Below are 13,995 nucleotides of genomic sequence, written 5' to 3'. Positions count from 1 at the left end.
ATCGATCGCGCAAGAAAAAACCGAAAACCCTTTCCTCTTACAACGAATTAGGGCACACTTCCTTATAGACGTGGGTGTTCCCGCCACAGCCAACTTGAATGAAAAAGGTACTTCTATCTCTCTCTCTCTCTCTCTCTCTCGTTTGGTTAAAAATTAGAGGCGAACAAAAATTCTTCTCTATGATCGACTGCGTGGTTTGATCTCTCTTCCTTGCGAAATTCCAAAGCTTTGCTGCTGTTAGCTTGAAGGGGAGGAAAAACAAGAGAAAAAATGGTCACAAAATGGTCGCCTTTGGACTAAAGGGAGCCCCTGAATTTTTTCACTGCTGCTGCTCTTGCTGCTCGGTGGATCCATCGTTGTGGGAAGAATCAGAGTTTCCACCGCCGCTGCCACCGTTTCTACAGGGAGCTACCGCTCGCCGCCGCTGCTTGTAGCTGGCTTTGAAGATTGCCTGGCGGAACCGCTTGGTTCGATCGTCCAGCTCCATCCCCGGGCTCTCCTCCATCTTCTTCTTCTGCTTCTCCAGCTCGTGAACCGCGTGGATCACCGGGTTTGGAGCGTTTCCATCCGAATCCTTGGCTAACTCCTGGCAAGTAAAGCCAGAAGTTCACGGAAGAACTTTCGACCAGGAACAAGGAAAGAACACTAACCTGGCTCTTGTGTATCAAGCTCTCGAGGCTCTTGAGCTTGCGGTGAGGCCACCGGGGGATCCCAAACTCGCGGCACCGCTTCTTGAGCACGGTGAGGCCGACTTTGAGCTCCTTGGACGCCTGAGTGATCGGCATGGTGAAGTAGCGGGAGAGATCTTCGAGGCTTATGTCCATCATCCTCTCGGTTGGGCCGCGGAAGCCACTGCACGTCACCTTGTTGCTCACATCAACCAGGTCGTTTGCGCCGTCGCAAACGGTGACTATAGCACCTGCATTGGCGTTACCATCGCCACCGTCGCCACCACCTTCGTTTCGGTTGAATCCAATCGAGCCTCCCGAGGGACTCCCGACGCTCTCGTCACCGCAGTTGGATCTTTGCTGCTGCTGCTGGGGCTGTTGTTCTTGCTGGCGGTGGTGGTGGTGGTGGTGGTGGTGGTGGTGAGGGTGACTGTGACTGTGACTGTGATGGTTATGGTGGTGGTGGTGGTGATGGTTTGCGTCAGAGTCGGCGCCGGAGATGCTAGCCCGGTTGAACAAGCTGCTCACGCTTGACGAGGACGAGACGTCCAGGTGGTGATCGGATAAGTTATTTGCCTGAAAAGAGGATTGCTGCTGCTGCTGCTCTGGTAGGTGATATTGTTGTTGATGATCTTGGTGATGGTCATGTTGTTCTTGATGGTGGTGATGTTGGTGATGAAGATTTTGTTGTTGCTGCCTAGGAACTAAGTTTTGCTGCTGCGAGCTATGGTGGCTTAAGTTCCTGATTGACACCGCACTGGACGTGGGGCTTGGAATGGTCTCTAGGCCTACAAAAGAAGATGGACCACATTGGAAATCTACAAGTCGATCGGCAAAGCGAGGAAATACAAGGTCACAAACACAAAACAACATGCACCAAAACGAGTGTTTTTCACAAGTTCCATGAAATCGGTCCACAGGCAACGCTTGGAAAACAAAAGAGAAACCCAAAGATCTAAAGCTCTAGAACCAATTGACAAACTAATTGTTTTCCAAGTTCCATGACGACTCTTGCAAGTTCGAGACAAACAAACGAGATCAAAAGAGAGAGAAATCGCACACGCACGCAACGCAAACTTACGAGCAAAACGAAGAAAAAACAAGAAGAATTCGAACAGAGACTCGACAAGAATTCTTTGCGTACCTTGAGCGGCTGGAGCGGCACAACAATGCGGCTGATCTTTACTAGACGTCCACGACGAGTCCATGATACACGAGTCGAATCCACCGGGGCTGGCCAGCTCCAAATCGGATCCCCACACCGCGGCATCGAGCAAGAAGTAGGGACTGGATGCGAGCTCCAAATCCCCACCCCACCGATTAAAGTGCTGCTGCTGCTGCTGGATCATCTGGACGTCCGGCAATTGGAATCCTGCTCCGCCACCCCCGGCGGCGCCGCCAGCTCCACCACCACCACCACCACCACCCCCTCCTCCCTCGCAGTTCCACATCTGGGCGGTGAAGATAGAAAAGAATTCTTCCTCGTCGCAATGGAAAATGCGGGGGAGAGAGAGAGAGCGAGAGAGAGAGAGAGAGAGAGCAAGAGAAGATAAGGACGGTCGTTCGCTTTGCTCGCTTGCTTCTAGCGATGGTCTGAGAGCGATAGAGCCAAGAGCTGTGAGGGAGGAGGACGAAAACGATGGGCTGCGAGGGATTGGAAGCGACCCATCAAGGATCAGGGGGATGGATCAAGAAAACCATCACTTGGGTACGGAGCTCTGGGCGAATGTGATAAGCGGCCACTGTGCTCGAATTCCTCGAACGAGAAAAAAGAGAAGACAGCGCAGTGATCTCTCGCTCGAAGAAGGAAGAATCATCCCCGTCTCTCTCCCTCCCTCTCTCTCGCTTCTCTCACTCTCACCGATCTCGAGCTTGGCGATCGAAGCGCGGCATCACAGTGGCGCGTCGCCGAGCTCCCAGAGTGTTGGGAAGGAGCCCGAGAAAGAATAGGGAGGTGGCGGCGCCCTTCCCGGGCGAGGGGCCAGGGAAGAATTTCCCCAAGCGTCGATGGGGACAAAAGGGGACAACCAACAGCGGCCCAAAGATGGGTAGCGATCGAATCGTGGCCTCGCTGCTTCGCTGCCTCGCCACTGACCTAAACGGAATGCCCGCTGCCGCCGCGATCATCACTCCAGCCATCCATTGTCGCGCCCCGGTGGTCAATCGCGCCCTTCCAGCTCCTCGCCGCCGCCGCCGCCGCCGCCGCCAAAGAGGTGGTGTTGTCGCATTGCTCCCCAGGATAAGTACTACGTCGATGCTTGCCTGCCCGGCGGCCCGGTGGATCGATGGTAGCTGCCCTTTACACACGGGCGGATGGATCAGCAGTCCAACGTTTGGATGTCGCGAGAATGGGAGCAGGGTAGAAGAAGAGAGGGACTTTAAAGTGGAGACACACACAACAACACACACAAACACAACGCGCGCACACACACACGCGCGCATGAATGGTGGGGATGGCCATGAGTACGGCAGATCTGGAATATGCCGTGTGGGCACCCCCGTACGGCACGCACGTTTCGTACGGAATGGCATATTCGCGTACGGCCCCCGCTGGAGTTTGGTTGGAACCTGCTCCTCGCGGTCGGAGCTTGGACGAACAGGGCATGTGTTTGCCCACCTCTCTCGCTCGCTCTCGCTCGCTCTCTCTCGGATAGATCGATCGCAGCTAACTTGGCGGAATGCTCGTATTCTTTGTGTTTTTCTTGTTGGCCATGAATGAATGTATCAATTGGGTCTCGTCGTGTCGATCCATCAGGAAGACCGTGCTTGTGTGTGGTGTACTGTGGATTCGAGAGGAAATATACATATCGAAAGGACGATCATCACTGAGGTTTCCAGTCCGTACGCCACTCACTTGGATCCCATAGAATAGTGGCATTGGCTTGGGACACTGATTATATTGGAGGACAGGGCCAGCTTTTTCCGCTCAATAAGAAACTCAATCGACACTATTTTTCTAAGGCTTTATTGTTGTTGTTAAGTGCTTTCTAGGCGCTACTTGTAGATTGATCATGGCATGCTGCCCGGAAAATTTTCGTTCCCGGGCTGGGCAGTCAATCTCTGCAAAGTGACAACTTTAGGCCAGAAAACAAACATCTTTTCGAGGAATGAAGATTCCAATGCGGCAATGCCCCATGGAGAAAATGTATTTCCCAAAGGGGCCCGAAGTGAGAGCCTACAGTGACGAATCTTAGGCGAATAAACAAATGCCCGCTTTGTCATTGTCCAAAACACCAACATCGCCACCAAAGCGAATTGTCTTGTGGCTGTTGCTTTGACAAAAACTTTTTGTGTTGATCCACTTAGCTGTTGATCTTTAAGCGAAGACGCAAAACTTAAGCGACATGATTTACATGCCAAGCAACGCTTGTAATGTGATGCCAAACATCGAAATCGAAGAAGAAACACTCCCGGTGGGACTCGAACCCACAATCCCTTGATTAGAAGTCAAGTGCCTTGTCCAATTTGGCCACGAGAGCAAGTGCTATAGTCGTGGCTGCTAGCTTCGTTGAATCGATTCTTTGATTATTGTTAAGATCAACGTAAAGAAGTTGGTTTGCGACGACGAGTATTCTTTAGTTTTCAATTTCATCTACTCGAAGAGGTCCTTGAGGGATTCAATGCACGGGTGGTATACGCTCATGGCTTCCTTGTTGACAGCAGCCTCTTTGGATGGATCGGCTTCATCTCGTACGTCCATTCGACCAGAGTCTGCGCATCCCCGCCGTCCCCTTGGCTGGAGAGCGCCAACATAGCCGCGCCAGAGCTTGTTATCATCCACGCGATACTTGAATCTCTGCTGTTCTTCCTCGAACTCCAACAGCCTCTCATTAGCATAGACGATCTTGCTCCCATCCGGCTGCGCAATCGTGAAGCGCCTCACGCAGCCTGGAATTTGGCGATTCCCCGTCATCTCCAGGCCGGGGAAAGAGAGCCCATTCTAAAATTCCAGCAAAATCACGCGTGGCATTCCATACCTTGTCGACTGGAGCTCGGATCACTGCAGAAGCTCCTCCTCGCCAGATCTCCATCGTGGGAAAACACTCCTCCCGTGCGCCAAGTTTTGTTCTCGCGGGGCTCCCCGATTGCACTAGAATTCTGGCGCGAAAGGTTTTTTTAAATTTGCCATAGCCCTTAAAAATTTAAGTAACCCTAGTTCTGGTTCGCCAGCTCACTAAACGAGCTTAGCCAATCCTCTCATCGAATTCAGTAAGCTTTCTCTCGATATTTCGGAGATTCCTCTCTTTTTCGGGAGAAATCCCTGCCCCACCTTGGTCTCTGAATCTCGGGTTCGATCCTTCTTTATAGATAAAATAAAGTAAGGAATATTCATGGCTAGATGGGAAGAAAAGGCCTAATTTCCCAACCACTTATTCTTTGGGACAAATAAAGTATCTGCCAGTCTTACTCGAGGATCTTCTTGAGGGATTCGATGCAGAGGTGGTATAATCCCATAGCTTCCTTGTCGACAGCACCTTCTTTGGATGGATCGGCTTCATCTGCCGGAATCTCGTACGTCCATTCCAGCAGCGTCGCTGCATCCCCGCCGTCCCCCTGCCTGGACAGTGCGAAGGTCGCGACATAGCCGTCCAAAACCTTGTGATCGTCCACGCGATACTTGAACCTGTGCTGCTCCTCGTCGAATTCCAGCAGCGTCTCGCGAGCCAAGACGATCTTGCCCCCATCCGGCTGCGCGACCGTGAAGCACCTCACGCAGCCTGGAATTGGCGGTTCGCCGCTCGTGATCGTCATCTCCAGGCCCGGGACCGAGAGCGCTAGCCCCGTCCAATCTAGAATTCCAGCAAAGTCACGCGTAGCTTCCCATACCTTGTCGATTGGAGCTCGGATCACTGCCGACGTTCCTCCTCGCCAGACCGCCATGGTCGCAAGAACACAGCCGTCTGCGCTAAAGTTCTACTCGCGGCAGAATTGTCGTTTCCGGGGCTCCTCGATTCCCTCTCGCCCAAAATGTTAAAATAGAGTGGCGCGAAAAACCTTTAGTTTTAGGGCTGACGTCGGTAGAAAGCCCTAGTAGCGATGGCGATGACGGTGGGGCTTGTGGCGGCGGCTCTCATCGCCGGGGGAGGATCCGGAGCCAAGATCTTCACGAAATCCAGCGCCAGGTAAGTGGTTTCTTTCACGGTCTAGGATCTGAATGGAGCGCGTGGTAGCAGGCTAAGATCCTTGCGGCTCGACCAGCAGCTATGGTGGTGTCTGGCTGTGATCTCGGTCGTTGCGATTCTGGGCCAGGAGGTGGTGCGGACATCCGCGTTTTCTCCAGTCCCTGGCAGTGGGGCGACCGATTTCGATGGCTTTGGAGACGAGCTGGATGAGGAATTTGATGGAGAAGCGCCGATTGTGGTTCCTCCACACGCCGTTAGACGTCCCGGCTTCGAGACCGACCGCGGGCCTCCGGCAGCTCATCATCCGTTCGAGAAGCCGGAAGTGGACCGTGAGGAAAGAATCCAAGAGCCTGTTGCGAGCGTGGAAAAGCCTCGGAGGCAGCAGGAGCAGTGGGACGAGGATGAGTTCGAGGGCTTGCCGAGTGAAGATCCGGAGCCGGAAGAAGCTGCTCCTGCAAAGACTTCGCCAAGCCCGAGTAGCAATCGCCGAGCTCCCAGCGGTCCTCAAAACTACTACATGGAGGCCTTCTCAGTGGTGTTCTTGGTGGCTTACGCGGCGAAGTACTTTCTCGGAAGGAAGGAAAACGAGAAGATTGCCTTGGCCTGGGCTGGTGAGTACGCAGGCAAAGGCAGCATCTTCGAGAAGAACTTTAGCTTGTTGGGGATCGGAGAGGCGGAGGATGCGGCGCTACTCATGAAGGAAGGGCAGAACGTTTTCAAGTTCTACGCTTCTGGGAGGAGGTACTGCCAGGGAATGCTCGCGACGATGGAGCTTAAGAACAGGCAAGACTTAATCTCTTGCCTCTGGTACTACGTGATGCCGGCGAAAGACGAGATCACCATCCAGGTCTTCATGAACGACGAGAGCATGGACAACGTTGTCGCGGCAGTGGCACGTCGAAAGAATGCCAAGGCGATGAGCAAAGACGTACGAGATTTGCAGCAGTTTGCGACCATCTTGACGCCGTCCTCGCGAGGTAAATCCTTGTCTGAGGATCTCGCAGTCATTGCAGAGTCGCGGGAAGTCTCGAACGATTTGCTCACCGACGCGGTTTTGGATATGGTACGTAACCATCTATCATGGTTTTTCTTTGTCTTTCTATAGATTTCGATTATTCGAGATGACAGAGTATGAATTTGGCAGGCCCTTGGAGAGAAGACGTTCAAAGAACACGGAGCCAACTTTGTTTCTCTTCACTTGTCGGATGTGTATCCCCTCGGTGTGCACAGGAAGCTCCTCCAGTTCAAGTTTTATCTCCCGCCTGCAAACCGCATGGGAGAGATTTCTCGACTGATCCAGATGGTTCCTCATTTCATCGATGCGGTTGGCCGCTACAAACTTAGTCCACAGGTGGTATTTTCTTTCGAAGTTTCCTGCTAAACGTTTCAATTTCTCGCTTTGTTTATTCCCTGCAGGCTCGGGCGAAAGTCGACCCGGCAAGGCAAAAGTCGCAGCAGGAAGCGTTGAAGCAGGCCCAAAACGCTCGCCACGAAGCCATGACTCGCAAGCGAGAGGAGAAACGAAGGGCCGCCGAGGAGCTCGAGTCGCGCTTGAGCCCCGAGGCCCTCCGCAGGAAGGAAGAGAAGGAGCGCGCGAAGCAGCTCAAGAAATCCATGCCAAAGATGAGGATGACCCGAGCTCACTGATCTCGATCAAACGCGATTAAAGTTGAACCAACGAAGTTTCCTGGTGTGTCAAAAGGTACCATACTCTTGTATTTTTCATTTGGCAAAACATACGTTTTCTACGCCATGTGGATCATGACTCTTTTTAACTTTGGATCCAGATTCAGTCGGATTTGCGCACTGAGGTATCAAAAGCCGCGCGACCTTTCTTTTTTTCTCTTTCTTTATTTTCCGCCCGTGATGCTTCAAATGTGGAGTGCTCCAAAAAATCAAAGGTCAAACCCATGGTGCTGCTTGTTTGATAAGATTGGCGATCGATGATGCGACGATAACAACAATCCATCTTGATTCTCAACTCTCGCCGCGCGAATGGCTCAAACTTGGATCTCAATAGATGCGATACACGTGGAAGTGATCCGGCCGGTCGTCCCCGGCGGCTGGGATGCGTCGTTTTTCATCCGCTTTCTATTTCGGTGGGGCAACGGCTGGATCACAGGCACGTGTGTATCCACGTGGACGGCATGAATCTGTCACTCCGCTTGCTAGCGGCGTCAGTCAAGTGCCTGCGCGGCGCGCTGACGCCGGCAATCAGGCAGCCTGACACAAGCGGAATATTTCAGGTCTGCGTAGCTTTGGAATCCCACCCACGAACCTTGCGACCGGGCCTAGCTCTTTGTACCGGACCTTATTGCCGAACCTTTCTCTCATGCCTCAATTATTTGCACCGAACCTTGCCGCAGCCGCCGCTCAAACACCGTATCTGCCCGCCTCCGAGCCTGAGTCGAACCTAGCTACCGCGCCGTTGTACCGCCCGGTTCACGGAGTGGACACAAGTTACCGCTTGGGTAATTGCGCGGTTAGACGCGTAGTTAGCTAGCGAGATTGGGGGCCTTCATATGAAAGGGGGCGGGGGAAGGCTTCCCCTCTCAGTGTGTTCTTGAGCTGGGGAATGATCGAAGCTAGGGGTGTTTTTTAATCCTCCGGAGGAGCTGCCTCTTGGCACTCCTATCTTTTTTCGCCGCTAGCTTTTGCCATTGGATCTTCCTTCCGCATCGGCGGCATTGCGCAATTCGACGAATCTTTGCCCGTAATATCTCGTTCTTGCCATCGATCCGATCGATCCATGCAGGGATTTCACGATAATCTTTGATCTTGATGCAGGAATCGCCAGAAATCTCAGCGGAGGAGATGGCGTCTGCCGACAGCAGCAGCGCCGATTCGCTGGTGGCCACCAACGGGAATGGGATCCCGAATGGCCTGTCCAAGATCAAGACGCACAAGCACCGCGATGTTTGCACCGATGACAGCGTCCCGCCGATCAAGGTCCAGAGCCTGGACGAGCTCCACTCGCTCCAGAAGAAGAGATCGGCTCCATCGACGCCGATTAAGGGGACGACGCCCAAGGGAGCCACCACTCCCAGAGGCGGCGCCATGTCTCCCTTTGGAGAGAGGCAGCAGATGGAATCCATCAGGTGATCGTTCGTTCCTTCGCATTTTTTATTCGTGGTGGTCATTTTCTTGGCTAATCCCTCTTTTTATTGTGTGTGTAGTGCTTCCTTGGCTTCTCTCACTCGGGAAAGAGGCCCTCAGGTCGTCCGTGGTGATCCCGAGAATAAAATCGAGAAGCCTGTCAGCTTGGTCCCTGTGAGGCCGAATATCAGTGACAGTGCCCTCAAGTTCACTCATGTGCTCTACAACCTTTCGCCAGCAGGTGATAAGCACTGTTCCATTCCATTGTTTTTTTCCAGCCATTTGCTTTCTGTTGCTTCGATTCTATCTAGGACGTAGCTTAGCTTTAGTTATTTTTTCCGTTCTTCGTGAACTTGGTAGCCACACGAGTTGTACGTGTTGGGTTTTGTTCCTGGTCTGGTTTGGTTGTTGTGGGTTGGCGGCTGATTGCATCCACCTTTGATTCTTTGCTCGCAAAGTTGTTGGTTTGTCATGTTTCTCTCGGCTGATGTTTAACGTGATCTTCATGTGTGTGGTGGCAGAGCTGTATGAGCAGGCTATCAAGTATGAGAAGGGCTCGTACATTACGTCCACTGGTGCTCTGGCCACCCTGTCTGGAGCTAAGACTGGACGCTCTCCTAAAGACAAACGCGTTGTGCGAGAGGAGACGTCCATGGACGACCTGTGGTGGGGAAAGTAAGCTTTTGAAACAAAGTTTTGCAAAAATCTAATCCTTGCCTTTCACAGAGGTTCTCCAAATATTGAAATGGATGCGGAGACTTTCTTGATCAATCGCGAACGAGCTGTGGATTATCTCAACTCTCTGGAGAAGGTGACTTGTGCTAGTTTCTCAAGTCGTGGTGGGATTTTGACGTGTTTGCGCTCGCAGGTGTTTGTCAATGACCAGTTTTTAAATTGGGATCCCGAAAACAAAATTAAAGTCCGAATTATATCAGCACGGGCGTATCATTCCTTGTTTATGTACAACATGTACGTATCTAAACCCTTTCTCTGCCGTGTGTGTGTGTTACTGGGCCAGCTGCTTGCCTGTCTACCGGACTAGATTCTAGTGTAGAAGTGCTGAAAGTATGGGTGTCAGGTGTATTCGTCCGACTGTTGAAGAGCTCGAGGACTTCGGCGCGCCCGACTTCACAATCTATAACGCTGGCCAGTTTCCCTGCAACCGGTATACACACTACATGACGTCGTCCACTAGTGTAGATATTAATCTTAAGAGGAGAGAGATGGTGATCCTGGGGACGCAATACGCCGGAGAGATGAAGAAGGGTCTATTCAGTGTGATGCACTACCTTATGCCGAAAAGAGGAATTTTGTCGTTGCACTCCGGTTGCAATATGGGAAAGTCCGGGGATGTCGCGTTGTTTTTTGGATTATCAGGTATTGTATTGGGTCCTAGCTTAGTGGTAGGACGTGTCCTCCTTTTGCTTTTCTAATCGCTTCCTTGCACTTTTCTTGTCAGGTACCGGAAAGACCACATTGTCGACGGACCACAACCGGTACTTAATTGGTGACGACGAGCACTGCTGGAGTGACAATGGTGTTTCAAACATCGAAGGTGGTTGCTACGCAAAATGTGTGGACTTGTCACCGGAGAAAGAACCTGATATCTTCAACGCTATCAAGTTTGGCACTGGTAAGTTGATATTTTAATTATTCAGACTACGGGCTCAATGATCGGTTTTTGCAGTGCTGGAAAACGTTGTCTTTGACGAGCACTCTCGTGAAGTTGATTACGAAGACAAGGGTGTCACTGGTATGTGTTAAGAAGTTTTCCTTATGTGTTTCTTAATACTGTGCAATATTTCGTAGAAAACACTCGAGCCTCATATCCAATCGAGTACATCCCCAATGTCAAACTTCCTTGCGTCGCAGGCCATCCCAAGAACGTGATATTACTTGCGTGTGACGCGTTTGGGGTCCTCCCTCCTGTCAGCAAGCTCGACTTACCGCAAACAATGTACCACTTCATCAGTGGATACACTGCTTTGGTAAGTCTACGTCAAGAGAAAGTATTGATTGTTACAAGTGCGTTGAATTCTTCCAGGTTGCCGGAACCGAAGATGGAATCAAGGAGCCACAGGCGACTTTCTCTGCCTGCTTCGGGGCGGCCTTTATTATGCTCCATCCCACTCGCTACGCAGCAATGCTGGCGGAGAAAATGAAAACTTATGGGGCCACGGCATGGCTTGTCAACACTGGCTGGACGGGTGGCAGGTACCTTTCCTTGTCGCGCTTCTCTCGATGATGCAATGCATCTCACACTGTTGTGGCATCTTGTTTGTTTTATCAGCTATGGTGTCGGGATGAGAATGAAGCTGGCCTACACTCGTAAGATCATCGATGCCATCCACAATGGCTCGCTGCTGGAAGCAAACTACTCGGAGACTCCAATCTTTAAGCTTCACATTCCAGATCAAGTGGAAGGTGTCCCGTCCGAGTTCCTCCATCCAGAAAACATGGTAAGAGAAGCTCTTGTGTTTTTTCCCTCTTTCTCGTTTCTCGTTCTTTCCATTTGGACTCACGAGGCTTTCAATTATTTGGCAGTGGTGGGACAAGAAGGCCTATTTCGAGACCCTGAATCGTCTGGCGGGCCTGTTTAAGAAGAACTTCGAGAACTTTACAGATCAGAGCGTGGGGAACGCGGACCTGACCAAGGAAATCCTTGCAGCTGGGCCCGAGTAGCCGCGGAGAAAAGTTGGGCAGAAATTCCAGAGCTCCGATGGAGGTGATGGAGTGGAAGAAGTATCGAGGGTATAGTTTTCTTTAGATTGTTTGTGTCTCTCCCAGGCTTCTCTTGTCATCAAGGTTACGTACACTCGGTGCTTCTTCGTTCCCTCTCTTGCCATAACTTTCTTCGTCCCCGAAAACTTTTTACTTTCTACCCTCCCTGTACATTTCTTCTCACCAACAACCGAGCTATTTAAACAAAGGATGATGACGAAATTAAAATATTTTATATTCACTAGTATATTCTCCTTTACGACTTTAAGGCGTCTTCGTTTCTCTTTCTAGGACGACTCGGGTATTCCTTCTGGCGCTCCAATTTGGCGGCCAAGGAAGAGACTAGGCCAAGATTTCCATGCTCAAGCTAGCAGGTCTGGAATTCCTTCGTATGTAACGTGCTCTAGAATCGTTTCGATCGCCCAGACTTCTCATGCAATACGAGGGACGCAGTCAAGCGTTGGCCTTTGGCAGCAACAAAACGCTCCGGTCATAGCGACGGGAAGAGACGGTCTCGCAAGTTGTGCTACGACTCTGATGTGGCCGTTTCCAGTCATGATCGACATAAACGTCCGAGTTTCGAGGGGACATACGCTCAAAACAGTGAAGCCAAGGTTTAATTCTTTAGGAGAGTTGTGTCAATCCAAGAGCCGTTCCACCTGTTATCTGGAAGCATGGGTGAAAGAGAAGTTTCGGACCACTTATCCGCTTCAATGCTACAAAGTTTTCCATGGTCCTCAACAGATGCTTTACATACCCTGATCCTTATCAGGTCAGGGCAGACTGTGGAGTGGAGGTCTCACGGAACGAAAACTGAGTGATAAAGTTTGCAATGCCAACATTTCCTCTTCCGAGCATGAAGTCTGGTCCACCATCTGAGCTCCCTCTTTGTTTGGCCCCTTTGCTTCCGCTTGTCCATAGAGGGACTCCTGGTCGATCTTCCGATTCTTCCACTGGACAAATCCCCTGATATTCACGTCACGATAGCACCTGAGAGACAGACATTTCTCACCTGAAAGCAAATCTGATTTCACTGGCCCATTTTCCACATCTTTAATACTCAGCTCTGCAGGAAGAGATCTAATGCTGTTTTGATATTGTTCTGGTGCCCATTCTGAAGCATGAGACTGATGAATGCAAAAATGCAAGTGTGTTGTGAGTTGCTGGGAGCCTTGCTCCACTCCTCGATCCAAAAAATCTTCACGCTTTAAGCTTCATACTCGATCTTCTTGTTCTTTCACTAGATGGAAATAGTGTGGGTGGAAGTTGGAGGACTCCTAACTTGACATAAGAAGAGACTACTTAATATATGAAAGCCAACAAGAGAAAAAGCCTTTCTGCTTGGACTGCTGAATCTGTAAAATGGTCCTGGTTGCCTCATCACTGAATGGCCAATGTCTACTTTGATGGTGCTTGGTGTTGTTGTGGCTTATATAAACTGCCAAAACCAAGTGGAGTTGCTAGCATTCAGAATACAAAACCACAAAGTGTACTCCTAGTATCCCCTGGGGGCTCAAAGTGATCACTGCATCACTATCATATCCAATTGCCTTTGTAAAAATAACTGTCAACTGTGCTTTTATATACATAATTAAGAGTCAGATAATTGTTAATAAAATTAAATCTTTAAATTATGTCTAAAAATATTAAAAAATCTAGTTTCACTCATAAAAAAAATTAACATCCTTATTATGAAAGTTTAGGTTCTTAATCTTGCAACTACAAAAATTTTAACAAATGAAAATAAAACTTATTTAAGATATTATAAAAGCTTTTGATGATTTATTTTTGTTAAGAATCACTCAGTGTGTTAAATAAAATAATTCCAAAAAAATATTTATATTTTTAAATATATTTTAATAGTTATAATGGACTTTCAAATTTCACTTGGCAACAGTAAGTAATAAAATAAAAACATAAATAACTCTATAACTCATTTATTTTAAAATATAATTAATGTTGAGGCAAGCCAAAATTGTGAATTTTCATAGAAATTTTTATAAGTAACTGTGCATGATATTTTGAGAGATTCAATTAATAAAAATAAACTTTTAAAATTATATCCCAATAAACTAGAAAATATAACCTTTCCATATAAAGTTTTTACTCTAATATAGAAATATTGTCTTATTTTCTTCACAGTTTCTTCCATGTAAAAGTTTATGCTTTTAAAGTTTAAACTATCACAATTTTTAAACTAAAAGTTAAGAACTAACTTATAAAAAAGTTATTTTTAAACTAACTTTTAAAAATATTTTAAACTATAAGAAAATATTTTATTTTCAAGCATATTAAGCATATATAAAGAGAGTGTAAATTAAAAATTTATAATTAAAAGTTTATATTTATAAATATATTTCAATATTATAAAGGATTTTTAAGTTTTA

The 13,995-nt window shown here is 49.0% G+C and overlaps 3 protein-coding genes and 1 non-coding gene across 5 annotated transcripts; 2 read left to right on the top strand and 2 right to left on the bottom strand.

Annotated features, from left to right (window-relative positions):
* Positions 1 to 111: 111 nt before the first annotated feature.
* Positions 112 to 2,130, bottom strand: LOC112342096 (TPR-containing protein DDB_G0280363-like). Its single transcript, XM_024663363.1, has 3 exons — positions 1,813 to 2,130; positions 651 to 1,456; positions 112 to 586 (listed from the first exon to the last, which is right to left on the bottom strand). Exons 1-3 carry the CDS (start codon positions 2,117 to 2,119, stop codon positions 320 to 322), a joined length of 1,380 nt encoding a protein of 459 aa, XP_024519131.1. The 5' UTR covers positions 2,120 to 2,130; the 3' UTR covers positions 112 to 319.
* A 1,943-nt stretch (positions 2,131 to 4,073) lies between these two features.
* On the bottom strand, positions 4,074 to 4,147 carry TRNAR-UCU. Its single transcript has one exon. It is a non-coding gene; the product is annotated as a tRNA-Arg (tRNA).
* A 1,520-nt stretch (positions 4,148 to 5,667) lies between these two features.
* On the top strand, positions 5,668 to 7,772 carry LOC9636677 (uncharacterized protein At5g49945). Of its 2 annotated transcripts, XR_002990816.1 has the most exons (5): positions 5,668 to 5,791; positions 5,843 to 6,854; positions 6,936 to 7,142; positions 7,208 to 7,493; positions 7,579 to 7,772. XR_002990816.1 is itself a non-coding variant. In XM_002989513.2 (4 exons), the coding sequence occupies exons 1-4, from the start codon at positions 5,706 to 5,708 to the stop codon at positions 7,436 to 7,438; spliced, it is 1,536 nt and encodes a 511-aa protein (XP_002989559.2). In that variant the 5' UTR covers positions 5,668 to 5,705; the 3' UTR covers positions 7,439 to 7,544. The 2 variants fall into 2 exon arrangements, 1 of the variants encoding a protein (XP_002989559.2); XM_002989513.2 differs by lacking the exon at positions 7,579 to 7,772 and having other exon boundaries at positions 7,208 to 7,544.
* A 546-nt stretch (positions 7,773 to 8,318) lies between these two features.
* LOC9636373 (phosphoenolpyruvate carboxykinase (ATP)) lies at positions 8,319 to 11,855 on the top strand. Its single transcript, XM_002989512.2, has 13 exons — positions 8,319 to 8,504; positions 8,579 to 8,889; positions 8,968 to 9,128; positions 9,409 to 9,562; positions 9,614 to 9,698; positions 9,756 to 9,856; positions 9,966 to 10,264; positions 10,347 to 10,520; positions 10,575 to 10,640; positions 10,697 to 10,875; positions 10,932 to 11,101; positions 11,178 to 11,346; positions 11,432 to 11,855. The coding sequence occupies exons 2-13, from the start codon at positions 8,606 to 8,608 to the stop codon at positions 11,567 to 11,569; spliced, it is 1,980 nt and encodes a 659-aa protein (XP_002989558.1). The 5' UTR covers positions 8,319 to 8,504; positions 8,579 to 8,605; the 3' UTR covers positions 11,570 to 11,855.
* Positions 11,856 to 13,995: the final 2,140 nt, after the last annotated feature.

Source organism: Selaginella moellendorffii, unplaced genomic scaffold (assembly GCF_000143415.4).
Source record: "Selaginella moellendorffii unplaced genomic scaffold, v1.0 SELMOscaffold_98, whole genome shotgun sequence".
Lineage (NCBI taxonomy): Eukaryota > Viridiplantae > Streptophyta > Lycopodiopsida > Selaginellales > Selaginellaceae > Selaginella > Selaginella moellendorffii.
This window is presented reverse-complemented; position numbering and strand designations above follow the sequence as displayed.